The following is a 16,257-nucleotide window of genomic DNA, read 5'->3' as shown; positions in this document are numbered from 1 at the left end:
ATTAAGAATGTAAATTATATAAATAAAAATAATAAATATGTTACTTATTTAATATTTGTAATAATATAATTAATAATTAATTTTGTTTTGTTAATGTTATTATCATTATCAAACACAATTTTCTTCTATTTTTCTCTAACTGCCAAATTAACGGTAAGCTCCCAAACCCGACAATACCCAGTGATCCACCTGTCCAGAACAGAGTCCCTTCTGTCTTTTCCGCTCCCAAAATATCAAAAAATTAATTTTAAGTTCCCTAATTTTCCTGGCTTGGAGAGGAAGAACAAACTTCCAAGTAACCCCTCCTCTCAGTTTCAGAGAAAGAAGCTCAAAGTCATCAAATTTTGACCCTAATGACACCTACCGCTCCTAATTAAAGGTAAATATCTCTCTCTCTTTATATATGTATCTATGTGCTGTGAAGGAGAAACCAGTTTTCTTTGATCTGAAGCAGGTGGGGTTTGATTTTTTTCAATATTAATTTTGTGGGATTTGTTTTCCTGAGATTTTGGAGTGGAGAAGATTGGTTTTGATTCAATTTTGGTTGTTTAGTTTATTGCATGTTGAGTTATGATGTTTGATTTGTTGATGAGACTTATTGATATGTAGGTTGATGTGTGATAGTGTTAATTGGTAGATGGGTGGTTGGGGAAAAATTTGGTATTTGGTCGTTTAGTTTCTTAACTGTTGGGCATTAGTTGTAGTTACTTCTGTTTGGATGCTGAGAAACTGTTGGGGAAGTGAAGGAACGAAATTAAAATTTTGAATTTTGTGTTGATTTATTACTTGGGATATGGGACACAAAAGCCTTCAATTTACTTTAACCAATGCACATGTTAACACGATTTTCCCTTCTTTTTTTTTTTCACTTCATGGAAGGTATGGAATTATTAACATTAGATTTGAAATATTGTTCCCTCTGCTTTTCCTCAAGTTTTCTGTCAGAAATTGGGGAAAGTTGAATTTTTGCTAAATAATTTGTTTGCGGCTTTCTGTTGCAGTACACGATTTCTGATATGGAAATTCTCTCCTGCCACTCGGCACCATGCTGTAAACTTGTAAATTTAAGGGGGACTTCAGTTCATAAAAGCTCAGGTTCAAGTCAAGCAAAGCTGCCTGGTTCTAGAAACAATAGGATTTTATGTGCTAGAATTGGTTCTAAATTAGGTTCTTCAGGATATTCTAATTTAGATGATTTTTGCACAAAGAACCTTGGTCGACATGAAGGTTCTAGGTCCTTAACAGCTTTCAAAGGGTCTGCGAATGTAAATTCAAAGGCCTTGAGTGAAAGCTATAATGGTTATGTAATTGATGGAAAGGAGGGGGTAGGAGATATTTCAGAACGGGGGGACCTAATAACTCAGATTTTGATCCCGGGTTTGCCAGATGACTCAAATGATGATTCTGGTGCTCAGATAAGTAGCTGTTTTTGGGAGTGGAAGCCCAAGCTCACTGTGCATTATGAAAAGTCGGGGTGTGAAAATGTAAACTCCCCACCAGTGCTCTTTCTTCCTGGGTTTGGAGTTGGGTCCTTCCATTATGAGAAGCAATTAAAGGATTTGGGCCGTGATTTTAGAGTGTGGGCAGTTGATTTCCTTGGGCAGGGCATGTCATTGCCATTTGAAGATCCTGCTCCTCAATCCAAGAAAGAGTTGGATTCAGAAAGAAATGATTTCAGTTGGGGCTTTGGAGATGAAACTGAACCATGGGCAAATGAGCTGGTTTACTCTATTGACTTATGGCAGGACCAAGTTCGCTATTTCATAGAACAGGTAAATCTACTTGTTTTGCGATTGCAGCTTATGTGGTGATGCATGGTAGACAATTTTCCTTTTTCTCTTACTTCTTCACAGAATTCTTTTTGATAGGAAATAAGTGTTTTTTTTTGGGGGGGGGAGGTGGGGGCGCGAGAATAAAAGTAATCCAAGGATAAGATATCCTTGAAGCACGCTACAGAAGAAAAAGGCCTTGAAATGCTGCTACCACCTCCAAACAAACCCAACAAAGAAAGCACAAAGAAGCTTGGGGAGAGGAAGTCTCTTCAAACTCCAACAAGGCATCTCAAAACTTAGCCAAACAATCACTTCCTAGTTGGCCGACCTAGATTTCCATACAAAGGAGCACCCAAAGCTTCTAGAAAGCTCAACAATTTGGTGAATTTATGTATCATATACTGACTCCAGTGAGGATGTCTATTCCAAGCCTTTGAGTGAAGGATCCCCTCTCTATGAACAATCCATCAATCTCCATATGCCTTAGGTTATCCAAAGAACAACAATCAAAATTAAGTGTAGGGTTTCATGATGCGGGACCACATATACTCCCAAAAGCCTAAGCTAATGGGAGGTAGAGGTAGCTCCACATATAAGGCCCAACCAATGTTGGTAATCAACAGATGTGGGACATTGGATTTCCATCCGTCCTACATTAGACACCCCCCACTCAATTGCTAATGCCCATTTTAGCAAGGGCAAGGTGAGTCGGGCCAAACCCAACTCTAATACCAAATGATGCGGAACCACATACAAACCCAAAAGCCTAAGATAATGGGAGGTAGAGGTAGCTCCACATATTAGGCCCAACCAGTGTAGGTAATCAGCTATGCAGGATGTTGGACTTCCATCCATCTTATGTCACTCCAAAAGGGGGATCCCACTCTTTCGTAACCTTGAGTTTGCTTGTATGCAAAAAGCAAGTTGTCCCTGTCCAGAAACATCAAGCTGATGCAAATACCAGATAGCTAACATACACCCAGATGGAGGGGATATCTGGGATTTCTGATGATTATTGCAATGATTAAATAAATTAATGCACCAAGTTATCATGAAAAATGCTGACTAAAAATTCCTGTTTTCTGTTTGCAGGTTATTGGTGAACCAGTTTATATTGTGGGGAATTCACTAGGAGGATTTGTTGCACTCTACTTTGCAGCTTGCAACCCACAATTGGTTAAGGGTGTTACATTGCTCAATGCAACACCATTTTGGGGATTTCTCCCTAATCCTTCAAGATCTCCAAGTCTAGCTAGGATATTTCCATGGGCTGGAACATTTCCTCTTCCTGCTTTTGTGAGAAAGCTCACAGAATTTGTGTAGGTTTCACATTTATCATCAAATAGCCATAGGATATCTATGCAGCCCCGTTTGTGAAATTCACTTTTTTTTTACCATGAAGGATTACATTCCACCCATTTAATTATTTAATTGCCTATTTGGGTGCTTCATTCAGCATTTATTTTCCTGAGCAAGAAACTGCAGTAATTTCCCTCTCTAGAACCATGGTTGTTTAATAAACCTTTCTGAATTAACATAGCCTTTTTGTTGTAATTTCAGTTGGCAGAAAATTAGCGACCCTAGAAGCATTGGAGAGGTACTTAAGCAGGTTTATGCAGATCATTCAACAAAAGTTGACAAAGTGTTTTCCCGTATACTTGAGACAACACAACATCCAGCAGCTGCTGCATCATTTGCCTCAATAATGTTTGCTCCTCAGGGACAACTATCTTTCAGCGAAGCTTTGTCTAGGTAAGTAGCAGAAAAGCTCATACTTCTAGAGATATTTCATAAATATCCCCCAAGTTGAGGACTTGAGTTTGTTTGAATCTAAAGGTGTCAAATGAGCAATGTGCCCATCTGTCTGATGTATGGGAAAGAAGATCCCTGGGTGAAGCCTGTCTGGGGTCTTCAGGTGAAGCGGCAATTGCTTGAGGCTCCATATTATGAGATCAGCCCAGCTGGTCACTGCCCTCATGATGAAGTTCCTGAGGTATGTGCCGTCTCTCCTGTTTGGAAGTGCATTTTCATTGTTCTTACTATCACAGGTTTCTATGGAAAAAATCATATTCATAACTTGTGAAGTTTCAAACTTCTATTTTTCTTAATTTTAGAATTATGCATTGTGTCAAAGTATTGATTTTTGAGTTTTCTTGTTATGCATCATAAAGTATCAGGTGTAGTAGGGTACACAACAATTTTGAATAACATGGAAAAAAAAAACTCAGGAAATTAAATCCATGGTAAGAGATAGTGCTGATTTGCATGACAAGTGTATATTGCTTATTTTTTCACATCCAACACTAAAACATTAGGGCTTTTGTGAGTTACATTTTATCATATGGCAGTTACATGCATTTAATTGCAGCATAAGGTGCAACAAGAACTCTTTAATATCTTTAAGGCTCCCTTTGGATCTTGGAAAGTAGTTGGCAAGGGAAAAAAAATGAGAAGGAAACTCAAATTCTCATATTTGGTTTGTCATGAAAAATCAAAGGAAAATGAAATATAAACAGAAATTTATGAACTTATAGATTTTTGAATTTTTCATTCTCTATATAAAAATAAAAGTGTGTAATCATGATAGGAAAAGTAGGTAACATTAAGTTTTAGGCTTTTTTTCTTATTTTCCTTCATATTCTTGCCTTCTCTTTCCTTATCATTTTTCTTTCCCTCATGGCCCTTGTGGACCTTGTGGTGGATGAAGGTAATGAAAGGGATATGAGAAACAATAACCATTCTTGTGAAAATGGTTGGTGATCTAGTTGAGTCTCACCAGTCAAATTTCAGCCTGATGTATGAGAAGAAAACAGCAGAGAAGTGTCTTGGCATGCTCCACACTGTTATTGTCCAATCACCTCTCTGATAAACTAAGTAGGTCTTTTGGGATGTTTCTATCAACGACTTTATTAGGAAAGAAATGTTCAAAAAATGTTTCAAACCTCACCTAGATCATTAACAAATTACTTGTTGCATTAACTAGAATCTTTGCCATTTTGTAAGAAGGAAAGAAGAATGTCAAAGAATGTGAATAGAATAGAATAATCCCAAAGGACAAGGTGTCTGGATTCATATTTTCATGCACATGTTGCCAGGGTTTTAATTGGTTTAGGATGTCCTGCAAATGCTGTTAACCATTTATTTTTATATGCCTTCTTTGCTCACTGTTGTTGGTACTCAAGACACGCTAGCTCTCTTTGTTATTCAGGTTGTGAATTATTTACTGCGTGGGTGGATCGGAAACCTAGAATCCAAGGGGTCTGTTACCTTACCTCTGCTTGACGACCCAGAAAATATTCAGTATGGCACCACAAAGGACTTGGAATTTGTTAGAGAAGGATCAAAAAAATCAGTGAGGGTGCATTTCTATGGATCCAGGTTTTCACTTTGGAATAGGATACGCTCTTATGTCAAATCCCGTTTTGAAGCTTTAGAAATCAATTCTCGATAACATAGCCTCCCTAACCTTTGTTCCAGACATTATGTAAATCCTGAAATGTATAATATCATTTGATTATTTTTGTATCATAGAAAGTAAATCAATATGCAAGTCCATAGTGTTGCAAATTTAAAATGTCAAATTAATGTATTTGCATTCACTCAATAAATTCCAAATCCAAACTACATCAACCATCTTGTACGCAGCTTGTCTTTGACTTGGGGGCGACATAGCAATTAGTAATTTGATGTCCTTGTTGTATTAGATTTCATATACCCAGAGAAAGCAAGAGCCGGGAATTTGTAAATATGTGGTGCCTTCGCAATTTGATCAATAATGTTCTGTGCCCATTTCTCATGTGGCTTGTTGTTACCGGCCAGTTGAATATTTGAAGCGACAACTTTGTGTTCCGGTGATCCTTGGTCTTTTTTGTTCTACATATGCTTTTAAAACTCGAGTTCTGCTGCTTTGCAGTTTCAACTTCCACTTTGATTTTGGTTCTTTCCTCTTGATTTTGGCTTTGATTTGCATGCTTCTTACCATTGAAAGTTGAAAAACGTTACTGTTAATCTAGTTATTAGTGATGGCCAACAATATATATTAAGCTGATTCGGGTACCACTGCACAGGCAACCTTCTGTTGGGTCTACTATGAGGTTCAAGCTCCTAACATCATGTAAAACGAGGGTCTAATACTATGTTAAGTTACCAATTTTACCTTTAAGAGGGCGTTCGACAATGTTTCTATTCAAAATGTTTTTGATATAATTTTTTTCTCTAAAAGTATTTTCGGAAGAATCAATAAGCAATTATTACATACGAAGTGATTTTTATAGAAATTTTTTCTCTAGAAGTATTTTTGGAAGAATCAATAAACAATCGTTACATACATGGTTGATTATATCATACATATATTAAGTTTTTCATAAAACAACTTTTAAATGTCATTATTGTTTATTATATTATTTTTAGAATTTTTCTCAATATTTTCATAAGTTTTGATCAATTTTAAGTTCACCGATATTTTGTGTCAAAATATTTGTTGATATATCTCTGATATATTTATAAAATCAAAGTATTGATATATCCATGATTGCTGATATTTTCATCATTGGACTTAACACAATTTATTTATAAATGTGAGTAGAAATTTTATTTATGAGAATACTAGTCTAATATCTTCCACTGCAGTCGGCATAGCTAAACTATTTTAGAGAAATTTTATGCTAATCAATGTTAATCTCTAGTATGATGTACATGCACACATCCATTCATGTAACTACATGCATATTGTACAGTGCCATTAAACATTCTATCTGACAGTCTTCCTTCTTCCTGGTGATTTATGAATAAGATTGTAATTTTCTTTCCGTTCAGCTTGAATCAATCAACACTACAAAAGGTTGCTTTTGATATATGAATGCCAGATAAAAAGATCATGAGCTTGTTGAAGTAACTACTGATAAAGCTTGACAGACCACTGATCATTAACTCAATTGAAACTTGTTCCATTAGCTTCGCGTGGAAAATGTTACGACTTAAATAACTCACAAGCCATGAAGAGCTCCAGTTGAACTACGCTGAGCAGTGTTTCTTTAGCTTTCTTCTTAGTGAGCCTATTTCTTCTTATGATAAAATTTTAAGTATGCATCCTGTGTTTGGATGCAGTTGCAAGCTCTTGCCAAACTATCTAACTGGTTGTTTTTTTCTCTCTCTCTAGGATTGTTCTGTATACCTTTTTGCCTCTAAAATTTCTTCATTAGGCATATAATGCTTTTTTCTTTTTTTTGATAATTTTGTGTCTTAATTGACAGTAGTTTAGGCCATTGACTCGTCTCCTTGTGGATCTTTGTTTTTTTTTTTTTTTTTTTTTTTTTTGGCATTATCCACAAGTAAGTTAAAATTTTTCCTAAGAGTTGAGGATCCTCTAATTGCTTGCTGACCTCTTGCTTGTGTTTATTAACTTGTCTAATGAGATTTTAAGATTTGAAGGATTTATCATTCTTCTACTGGTTCATGGATTTTCCTTTTTCTTTCTGGAGGCTCAATTCAAAGACAATGCTACCTGAAATTGGATTTTCTGGTTCCATATCATGGTTTTGACCTTGAGTTTGTTTTCCACTTTTATTTGATCCATTCTAGTCCTGATCAATGATATTCAAGCAGAAGTAACCAGGATGGTGTTCGAGTCATACATCGTCAGTAATTGAATTATTCTGACTATTGGGTAGACGCGTTTTTGCCCTGAACCTGAAGCTTTGGAAGACCATGGCGTGTGAATTAGATGCAGCATTATTAAATTCCTGGTTGTGAGTTTGCTGAGAAATTGTTTGGAACGATTTCTATTTGAGTTGTCATAGTCACTCATATGGGAAAGCATTTTCATGGGACTTTACTGGAAATCACTGAGGAAATCTACTGGTGTACCTCCCCATTTTTCTTCATGCGAACACTTTCCTGGAAAGAGAGATTTTAAGGATCTTTCAGTAGGAAATCATCTGCATAGATTGACCTGGCCGGCCAGCTCTTCGTATGTGGTTACAAATGAGACAGGTCATCTGGGTCCCATAATTTAATTATTTCTAACTGCTAAATAAGAAAACTTGGCCTACACAAGACCTTTCTGTACAATTGAACCAGAGTTTCCCTTTTGGTTTCTCTTCCTGTAAGCAGCCATGGCCGAAGCAGTTCTATCTGCACTTATGGAAGTAATATTCGAAAAGATGTCTTCGCAAATCCTGGAGCACAGAATGCTGGGAGGCACGGAGAAGGAGATGAGCCAGCTTCAGAGCATATTATTGACGATTCAAGATGTGCTTGAAGAGGCAGAAGACCAACAATTAAGGAATAAGATGGTGAAAAATTGGTTGATGAAGCTTAAGGATGCCGCTTATGATGCAGATGACTTGCTGGACGAGTACATGATGGAAGCTCTTGAGTATGAAGTAGGGGCTGATGATAACACGAAGCTCAAGGATTGCATGATTAACATGGTATGCAACTTCTTTTCACAGTCAAATCCGTTCATCTTACATTACAAAATGAAATGTAGGTTAAAGCAGATAGGGGAGAGGTTAAATTCAATTGCAAATGAGAGGTCCAAATTTCATTTGAAAAATTCAAATGTTAATCAGACCTATCAGTCATCTGGGAGACTGCAGTCAGATTCTTACTTGCTTGAATCTGATGTTTTTGGAAGAGACAAAGATAGAGAGGAAATAATTAAGCTACTGACAGATAATAGCCATGGGGATGTTTCAGTCATTCCAATAGTTGGTATAGGAGGGCTAGGGAAGACAACTCTCGCAAAACTGGCCTACAACGACAAACGGGCAGACAAGCATTTCCAGCAAAGAATCTGGGTTTGTGTCTCTGAAGATTTTGATGTGAAGCGGATTATGAAAGCAATTTTGGAATCTGCCACTGGGAATACATGTCATCTTCAAGAGATGGAAGTGATTCAGCAGCGCATTCGAGAACTGGTCATGGGGAAGAGGTTCTTACTAGTTTTGGATGATGTATGGAGCGATGATCATGAAAAATGGGAGAGATTGAAGAATTCAGTGAGACATGGTTCTGAAGGTAGCAAAATCTTGGTTACAACCCGTAGTGAAAAGGTTGCACTGATAATGGGTACCATTGCCCCTTACTATTTAAAGGGCTTGCCAGAAGATGATTGTTGGTCTTTGTTTGAGCAGCGAGCTTTCAAGCTTGGGGTACCAAAAGAAGCTTCAATAGTTGCAATCGGAAACGATATTGTGAAGAAATGCAGGGGTGTACCTCTTGCAGCAAAGACTCTTGGAAGCTTGATGTGCTTCAAAAGAGAGAAAAGTGAGTGGGTAGATGTAAAAGATAGTGAAATATGGAACCTACTTGGAGGAGAAAATGGAATTCTACAAGTATTGAGACTCAGTTATGATGATCTACCATCACATCTGAAACAATGCTTTGCATACTGCTCCATTTTTCCCAAGGACTACTGCATAGAGAAGGAGAACTTGGTCCAGCTGTGGATGGCTGAAGGATTCCTTCCATCATCTGGAAGAAAGGCACCAGAAGAAGTTGGGAACGAGTACTTCAATGAGTTACTATGGAGGTCTTTCTTTGAGAATGTCACCAAGGACAGTGATGGGAACATAGTAAAATGTGGAATGCATCATCTTTTTCATGATCTTGCAAGATCTGTTTCAGGTTCAGATTGCTCAGCAGTAGAGGTTGGTAGGCAAGTAAGAATTCCTGCAGCCACACGGCACATATCAATGGTCTGTAAAGAGAGGGAATTTGTAATTCCAAAGTCCTTACTGAATGCTGGGAAAGTCCGCTCTTTCCTTCTATTAGTTGGGTGGCAAAAGATTCCCAAAGTATCTCATAATTTCATCTCAAGTTTCAAATCCTTGCGTGCTTTAGACATAAGCAGCACACGGGCTAAGAAGCTATCTAAGTCAATTGGGGCATTGAAACATTTAAGGTACCTCAATCTCTCAGATGCTCGCATCAAAAAGTTACCAAGCTCTATTTGTGGTCTTTTGTATCTGCAGACATTGATACTCAAGCATTGTGACCTTCTGGAGATGCTACCGAAAGATTTGAGAAAGTTGATCTTCCTCAGACATCTAAATATTTATGCATGTAGATCATTGGTCAAGCTTCCAAATGGGATTGGAAAACTCAGCTCCCTTCAAACATTACCAATTTTCATAGTTGGTAGGGGAACTGCTTCTAGTATTACTGAGTTGCAGGGCCTGGACCTGCATGGAGAATTAATGATTAAGAACCTTGAAAATGTGATGAATAAAAGATGTGCCAGAGCTGCAAATCTGAAGGAGAAGAGAAACCTTCGTTCACTGAAACTTTTATGGGAGCATGTAGATGAAGCGAATGTAAGAGAACATGTTGAGCTTGTCATTGAAGGCCTCCAACCAAGCTCTGATTTAAAGAAGCTGCACATTGAGAATTATATGGGTGCAAATTTCCCATGTTGGCTGATGAATTCATCTCTCTCAAACCTCACTGAACTCTCACTAATCAGATGTCAAAGGTGTGTCCAACTTCCTCCGTTAGAGAAGCTAAGTGTTCTTGAGGTTCTCTCAATAGATGGAATGGATGCCACAAGGTACATCTCTGGTGACTCCTGCACAAATGACGGGGTTGTTGATTATGCATCATTGAAACACCTCACACTCAAAAATATGCCATCTTTATTGGGGTGGTCAGAAATGGAAGAAAGATATCTGTTTTCCAACCTGAGGAAATTGACAATTGTTGATTGCCCAAATATGACGGACTTCCCAAATCTTCCATCTCTGGAATCTCTGGAGCTGAATGATTGCAACATCCAGTTATTAAGGATGGCAATGGTGAGCACTTCTCTTTCCAACTTCATCATCAGTGGCTTTTTTGAGCTAGTAGCTTTACCTGTTGGATTGCTAAGAAATAAAATGCATCTTTTGTCTCTTGAAATCAAAGACTGTCCAAAGCTCAGATCTCTCTCAGGTGAGCTTGAAGGTCTTTGTTCCCTTCAAAAATTGACAATTAGTAATTGTGACAAGCTAGAATCTTTTCTGGAGTCTGGAAGCCTCAAGTCTCTAATATCTTTGTCAATACATGGGTGCCACAGTCTAGAATCTCTGCCAGAAGCAGGGATTGGAGATCTCAAGTCCCTTCAAAATCTTTCACTCTCAAATTGTGAGAATCTAATGGGCTTGCCAGAGACTATGCAGCACCTTACAGGCCTCCAGATTCTATCTATTTCAAGTTGTTCCAAATTGGATACCCTTCCTGAGTGGCTGGGAAACCTTGTTTCACTCCAAGAGCTGGAGCTTTGGTATTGCGAAAATCTACTGCATCTGCCAGATTCAATGGTGAGACTCACATCCCTTCAATTTCTATCTATATGGGGCTGTCCTCACTTGGAAATAGGATGCATCAAGGAGGAAGGGAACGATTGGCGCAAGATACAACATGTTCCATATATCAAGATTAATGGCCCTTATATTCAAGCTGCTGGAGGTATGCACTTCTCAATTCTCTTTCTGAAACCTCTCCTTTTTTTCTTGATACCATTTTCAAATGACTACACCATGGCCAACTTTGTCAAATCTTGAATATTGTTCTGGTGATTCACTCCATTTTTGTTGCAAATCTAAGACCTATTTGGGCACATAGTTTTGCTTTTCTAGATGCCACTGTTTGTAGAATCAATGGATGCTTGGGTCAAGAGATACCTGACATATTCTCATTCTATGCAAACTATGCAGTGTAGTGTATCAATATCGTGGCAAGGATAAATTGGGGATTAGGCAGCATTGTTAGTTTCCAGAATTGGTTAGGTATGACATTGTTCCTTGATGCTTAATCTCTTATTTAAAAGTATACAACTAAGAATATCTACTGAGAAGTTGACATCTTTTCGTGTTCAGGAAGCCATGAAGGAAGATAGCTGGCTCTTCGAACAAGCCGGTCAGTTGAACTATAGGATTGAAGAAGCATACTTGTATAATTATATAGAGATACGACTATCAAATCTGTTCTTTAAGGTCTTGGCAGAGGGTTCATAGGGGTTTATGGGATTGGACTTAAGATTGTGTTTTTGTTTGTACTGATTTATTCGCTTGTAATAAAGATCTTTCCAAGCTTATATGTTCACCTCTAGTGATTACTTTTCCTGCTTTATCTCTAACATTTTTCATATAGTGGTTTAGTTTTGGTATTAGTAGAGACTTGCAGGCATAATGCAGATATTTAAAAATATCATCTGGGTCGGCCTGGTCCATGTGCAGTGGGTGGGGCCTAGACCTACCTCATGGGCCTGGCAGCCCATGATCTCTGACCTCCAATGGACTGGGCTTGATGGGCTAGCCCAGTTCTGTCTGCCTTCACAGGCTAGCCCTGTCCTATTCAACCTTCAAAACAAGGTGAAAGAGGGGAAGAGCGAGTGACCATGGTGTAATGTGTTGTGCTTATAAATACTCACTTTTATAGAAGCCTTCATAAATCTCAATCAACAAACCATGGTCCTAGCAATTTCAAAACATGTGAGTTGTCTTCCCATTTGTTAGCTTCTATGTCTCATCTCCCTTAGCTTTTGTTGAAAAAAAGCTAGTAATGTTTCATTTTACCTTTTTAATATCCAAAGTGTTTCCGCTACCCGTCTTTTGTTTCTCGCTACCCTTTTTTTCCTTTCACTCTCTTCAAATTTTCATAAAAATTTCTCCACAACAATCAGATATGCCAGAAATAATTTTGAGAATTTGTACAATCTCATCGAAAATTATTATAAGCTTGTCATGCTATTACTTTAATGACATCAATTTCTAAATTTTCATGTATTCTATATTATTTTTATTTTCATAATTATAACTTTTTTAGTTTTTTTTAACAATATAAATGTCTATATATTTTTTTAATAATTTTTTAAATTTATTATAATATTTTATTTTTTTGTAATGAATATACTTTTTAGTAATTCATTAATATAAAAAATAGAATCACTTTTAACAAAAGTGTTATAAAAGAAAACATTTTTGGTAAAAACACTTCTATTAAAAGCGTACTCAAATAATGTTTTTAATAAAAATATTTTTTTAAAGGTGTTTTTAAAAAAATGACTTATAAAGTGTTTCTCTAAAATAACACCATAAATGATTTTTAAATATTAAAAATGATGTTTCAGATTTTTAAAAATGTTTTTTAAATTTTATCAATTACTAAAAAAACATTTTTTTACATCAAAATGTTTCATAAAATCACTGTGAAACGGAGTATAGGGATTTTTCAAATTTTAAAATTTTTTCACTTTAATATGTGTGAAAACAACAATCTGATTCCCACTCTTCTCTCGATTAACCGAAATAACTGAAACACAAATTAAAATGGAATTTTAAAATATTTTCATGTCCGAAAACGTTGGAATTCCAAAATCATCCAATGCAGGGGAGAAGCCTCCACCCACCAGCAGTCCCAAATTATGGTGAGGATATCAAAGATATTTCGATCGATCAAACGCTCTAACCCTAACCCTGATCCATCAAAGTCATCACCGTCTTCATCAAGATCAAGATCAAGATCGAGTTTTTCATGGTTGGTATATCTCATTCTTTCCACCAACACCCCCATCAAAACCTACGTCGGCGTCACCACCAATTTCTCTCGCCGGTATGTGTCCGCAATATGCCAATGCCCTTTCTTGTTTTAGGGGCAGATCGAAGCAATTTTGATTTTTCAGCTAAATGGGTGAAATTTTTTCTTGAATTTAATTGAATGATTCAGTTTTGTTGTTTGATTTCTGGGTAATTAGCTCATGAGGTGCCCACCTGTTTTATTTGATGTTGATGCAAGAATGATTGGAAATTTATCAATATTATGTTTGTTTCAACGCGGATTTGTCGAATGAAATGCAAGAACAAACCTAAATTTTAACAGAGGTATATCACTTGAATCCAATTCAGTTGTGAATAAGGAATGGAATGAAGTCAGCTATCATATGAAGGTTTTGAAGATATGAACTGTTGATTGAATACCAATATCATTTAGAAAAATAGGAAGAGTTACAGCAAAACATGAAACATTTTGGATAAAGATTAGGGAAATATACAATTTTCGGTTATAGCTTGAGTCATTTAAACCAATTTTTAGCAAGGAAAAGAATATTGTTTATTCAAAGATGAGTCGGTTAAAGCATGAAAAGGGAGGAGCCAAACCTGATCTCTGTAGAGCATGCCTGTGAAATTTTCGGTTCTGGTTTAATTGATCGGTATTCCCTTTAATGTTATTAACATGCTTACTCTCCATTGTAACTTGTAGCTCATGTGTTACTCTTGTTCGTTTTGGTTTTAGTTTTATACTTCTACTTTGTTGGGTGCCTTACAGACTAGAAAATTCTGGCTTGTTCTTTTTATTAAATGGTGAATTAGTATACCCTTGAAATTACATTTGCTAAAAATCTGACAGTTCTTGTGCAGTTTGAAACAGCATAATGGCGAACTTAAAGGTGGTGCAAAAGCCTCCCGCACAGGAAGGCCATGGGTTTGTGCATGCATCATTCAAGGATTTAAGGACAAAAGTGAAGGTATTTTGTCTAATCGAAACTATAGAGTACTATGGGCTATTCTTTTCTTGCTTCAAGATGGTAACTAATTTTGCATTCACTGTCCAAAACTGGAAAGGCCATCATAAGTTATCAAGTGGATAACTTTCTCAAACCTTATGCATTCACTTATGCTAGGATTTGAAAAGAACATTGCACTTCTCGTGTTTCTAGTACTTTCTTGTTTCAGGGTGCTGATATACAGGATGATTATGGAACTCAATTTAGTGTTTTTGTCCTTATTGTTATCAAAACTCTTTTCAGCAGTATCATTATCTTGCTATAAGAAAATTTGAACTACCCACCAGGCCACTTGACTGTTGTGTCATTGGTCCATTATCGCAGCTGAAAGCTTCACAGATGATCATGAACCGGAAATAATTATCAGTATTAGAATGCACAAAGAATGTATATAGAGCCCATATCTCTTACTGTTGATCACGAGTCCACTAACCATTGGATATTTCATCAGATGAAGTCATCTCCTTGGCATCGCAAACTTACATTACAAGACCATTCAAATGATGCGATAAATCCCATGTTAGCTGAATATCCATAGAATATTATTGACATAGGCTTCTCTCATTGTCTAACGATCATATTGATGTACATCTATTTCTTTATAATTTTTTTCTTTCTTGTCTGGTCCATATAAAAAGAATAATCAGGTAACCGGATGACACCCAAATATGCCTACTTTCCTGAACAAGGAACTGGATATAATTTATGACCTCTTACATTAATGTCAAACAGGAACACCACATACCACTGAGCTAAACAGTTCATTAGTTTCTATCAGTGATGTATCTGTTACTGGTAAGCTGGTTGGATCTTGTGGCTGCATCCAATTGCACGGAGAAGTGATCCACCAAGTTTATAGCCAGGTAGACTGATTCCTTAAATGGAGGAATAATATAATGCCTTGGAAGAGTTACCAGCTGAGGTTGTGAACTAACTGTAAAAGATTCAGTTGTGTACACATACTTGCATTGGTCGCTTTTAATAAATTTTTCTTAACTGGAAAAGAATTAAAGATATGAACTTAAGTGTAATGAGAAAAGAAAGTTATTAGCTTTTTCAAGATCTACCTCAACTTCAAAAAGTATTCATATTTGAATCATAATTTATTTGTAGCTAAGCAACTAATTCCTTTTCCTTTATCATGATCTATTTGTAGCTTGCCAGTTTGAATCAAAATGGAAAAGTTTCTCAAGAAAATTGCCCCGCAAAAGGAATGATACAGTGAGGCAGGTGGACAATGACTCACTTCTATTGTTGCAACACAGGCAAGCAGCTCTTAATAGAGTCAAGGGGTCGCTTGTTTGCGATCACTTAGAAATTAACTGGCAGTTGAATCCTTCTTGATTTAAGGAGGGGTCATTTTGTCAGCTACATTTTTCGTAATAATTTTATACTCTACCTCAACTTGTTAAGTTAGTGAAAATAATGAAAATTGTTGTATAGTGTGGGATCACAATGTGTCCTAATACCAGCATGGTCAATTGTCAATAGTCCTACAGTACCATCAATTTTTGTATCAATAATCAATGATGTAGAATTACATTAAGTTTAATAAAATGACTTACTGCTTCAATATCGTGTCATACAACTGCCCCATATTTGGCTCTGCCTTAAATCTGTTTCCGAATGTTCTTATGAAGGTTCTTTGTTTATTTAAAGGTTCTGTATTTTATTGACTCCAGTGCACTGATTCTTTTCCATCCATGTTCATCTGTTCATTTCTTGTGCACCTTCTTTGGGAGACGTGTTTAGGTTGCACTTCCACACACAACACAACAATGTAGACTATAGATGCCAAAAATCATTTCCCACCCTTACCAAAAATTCTGAACACTCTTTATGCTCCTTCCAAGCAAAAGTACTAAAAACCGCTGGACTCGTTCAAATGAAACAGTATATCTCATTAGTCTTACTTCTAGAATGTGAATACCCAGTAGGATT

General features: G+C 36.7%; 3 protein-coding genes across 6 annotated transcripts; all 3 read left to right on the top strand.

The window, feature by feature from the left end:
* Window positions 1-252: 252 nt before the first annotated feature.
* On the top strand, window positions 253-5,559 carry LOC117929119 (pheophytinase, chloroplastic). 2 transcript variants are annotated; one of them, XM_034849335.1, is made up of 6 exons: window positions 253-379; window positions 1,002-1,772; window positions 2,865-3,091; window positions 3,333-3,524; window positions 3,609-3,765; window positions 4,981-5,559. In XM_034849335.1, the coding sequence occupies exons 2-6, from the start codon at window positions 1,017-1,019 to the stop codon at window positions 5,221-5,223; spliced, it is 1,575 nt and encodes a 524-aa protein (XP_034705226.1). In that variant the 5' UTR covers window positions 253-379; window positions 1,002-1,016; the 3' UTR covers window positions 5,224-5,559. The 2 variants fall into 2 exon arrangements, with proteins under 2 accessions (XP_034705226.1, XP_034705225.1); XM_034849334.1 differs by lacking the exon at window positions 253-379 and adding an exon at window positions 394-454.
* Window positions 5,560-6,365: 806 nt separating this feature from the next.
* LOC117927571 (putative disease resistance protein RGA3) lies at window positions 6,366-11,875 on the top strand. 2 transcript variants are annotated; one of them, XM_034847157.1, is made up of 3 exons: window positions 6,366-11,219; window positions 11,468-11,539; window positions 11,630-11,875. In XM_034847157.1, exons 1-2 carry the CDS (start codon window positions 7,886-7,888, stop codon window positions 11,470-11,472), a joined length of 3,339 nt encoding a protein of 1,112 aa, XP_034703048.1. In that variant the 5' UTR covers window positions 6,366-7,885; the 3' UTR covers window positions 11,473-11,539; window positions 11,630-11,875. The 2 variants fall into 2 exon arrangements, with proteins under 2 accessions (XP_034703048.1, XP_034703049.1); XM_034847158.1 differs by lacking the exons at window positions 11,468-11,539; window positions 11,630-11,875 and having other exon boundaries at window positions 6,366-10,567; window positions 10,828-10,984.
* Window positions 11,876-13,055: 1,180 nt separating this feature from the next.
* On the top strand, window positions 13,056-15,889 carry LOC117927941 (structure-specific endonuclease subunit slx1). Of its 2 annotated transcripts, XM_034847674.1 has the most exons (4): window positions 13,056-13,364; window positions 14,171-14,277; window positions 15,049-15,179; window positions 15,473-15,554. In XM_034847674.1, the coding sequence occupies exons 1-4, from the start codon at window positions 13,177-13,179 to the stop codon at window positions 15,539-15,541; spliced, it is 495 nt and encodes a 164-aa protein (XP_034703565.1). In that variant the 5' UTR covers window positions 13,056-13,176; the 3' UTR covers window positions 15,542-15,554. The 2 variants fall into 2 exon arrangements, with proteins under 2 accessions (XP_034703565.1, XP_034703566.1); XM_034847675.1 differs by lacking the exon at window positions 15,049-15,179 and having other exon boundaries at window positions 13,066-13,364; window positions 15,473-15,889.
* The last annotated feature ends 368 nt before the right edge of the window (window positions 15,890-16,257 follow it).

Source organism: Vitis riparia, chromosome 13 (assembly GCF_004353265.1).
Source record: "Vitis riparia cultivar Riparia Gloire de Montpellier isolate 1030 chromosome 13, EGFV_Vit.rip_1.0, whole genome shotgun sequence".
Classification (NCBI taxonomy): domain Eukaryota; kingdom Viridiplantae; phylum Streptophyta; class Magnoliopsida; order Vitales; family Vitaceae; genus Vitis; species Vitis riparia.
Note: the sequence above shows the minus strand (reverse complement) of the source record. Positions and strands in the feature narration are given on the sequence as shown.